The sequence below is a fragment of the Penaeus monodon genome, chromosome 29, assembly GCF_015228065.2.
Source record: "Penaeus monodon isolate SGIC_2016 chromosome 29, NSTDA_Pmon_1, whole genome shotgun sequence".
Lineage (NCBI taxonomy): Eukaryota > Metazoa > Arthropoda > Malacostraca > Decapoda > Penaeidae > Penaeus > Penaeus monodon.
In genome coordinates, this window is record NC_051414.1 from 14,203,473 (window position 1) to 14,204,472 (window position 1,000).

At 33.0% G+C, this 1,000-nt stretch overlaps 1 protein-coding gene across 1 annotated transcript in view; it reads left to right on the forward strand.

Moving 5' to 3' along the window:
• The window catches only part of LOC119591757 (protein shuttle craft-like), a gene marked incomplete in the record, with an annotated part of 34,744 nt that extends 33,833 nt beyond the window's left edge, over window positions 1-911 (forward strand). The window contains 1 exon segment of the mRNA XM_037940503.1: window positions 106-911. Coding sequence (XP_037796431.1) covers window positions 106-217 — 112 coding nt within the window.
• Window positions 912-1,000: the final 89 nt, after the last annotated feature.

A 1,000-nucleotide genomic window follows, 5' to 3' on the forward strand; every position in this document is an offset into this window, starting at 1 on the left:
AAAAAAGAAAAATATAAAATTTTTTTTTTTTAAAAAAAAATTTATATTTCTCCAAAGCCAGTAAATACGAAGCACCTGTGACTTACATTCCTTGGTCTGTTCCAGGGACAGTCGACAAGGGATGAAGAAGCTGGAGAAATCAAGCAGCATTGAGAAAGAGACAGAGAGTGCGACAGCCAAGGCGCCTCCTATAGATTATTTTGACTTTGAAGACTAGATGCTTAAGGATATTGTTGGAGGAAATGGAAACCCACTGATAAAGTTTGCCTCAAAACTTGCTGATATTTAGACATTTTTTGTACACTTTGAGAGACCATCACCTTATTTACCCAGTGTTAAAAACTCCTGCTCGTTTGTTCAGTGCAGCTTCAGTTTTTCTTTGTTGTGCAGATTAAGAAAATCTCTGTTTGTTACTTTATTTTTATTGGGATAAAAAAAAATTGTCATAGCTATTTGCATCATTGAATGATTCCAGGTTATTGTGTTTGAAACATTGAACCAGTGCATATTTTTGTTATTACTCATTCCTCCCATTACATATCCTTCTAATTCATTCCTCATTTACTTGGAGGAACTATATATATTATGTGATGAGATTAGTGTCTATATATACAAACACACCTAACTTTATATTCTATTCTATTGATGATCTTTGGCTATGTCCCCCTTAGTGGATTGTTTCAGATAGTTGCTCTGAAGGCATTGTCCTAGCCAAGGAAAGACCATGCATTAACATATTCAGTTTACTGTGTGACACTCATATTAATAAATATTCATATATACATGTCATATATACGGTTATTTGGAGCTCTGTCCACTAGTATTTTTTCTTTTCTTTAATTATCAGGAGTAAATTCAGGTGGAATTTGAAAACTGTTATATTGGTTTGAAATAAATGCATATTCTTGGATGTTCATGAGAAAGGATTAGGCACCATATGCATCATATTATCTGGCTCTGGTTGGTTATTTAAGGGAATAAAGAAAAACTATATAAATGA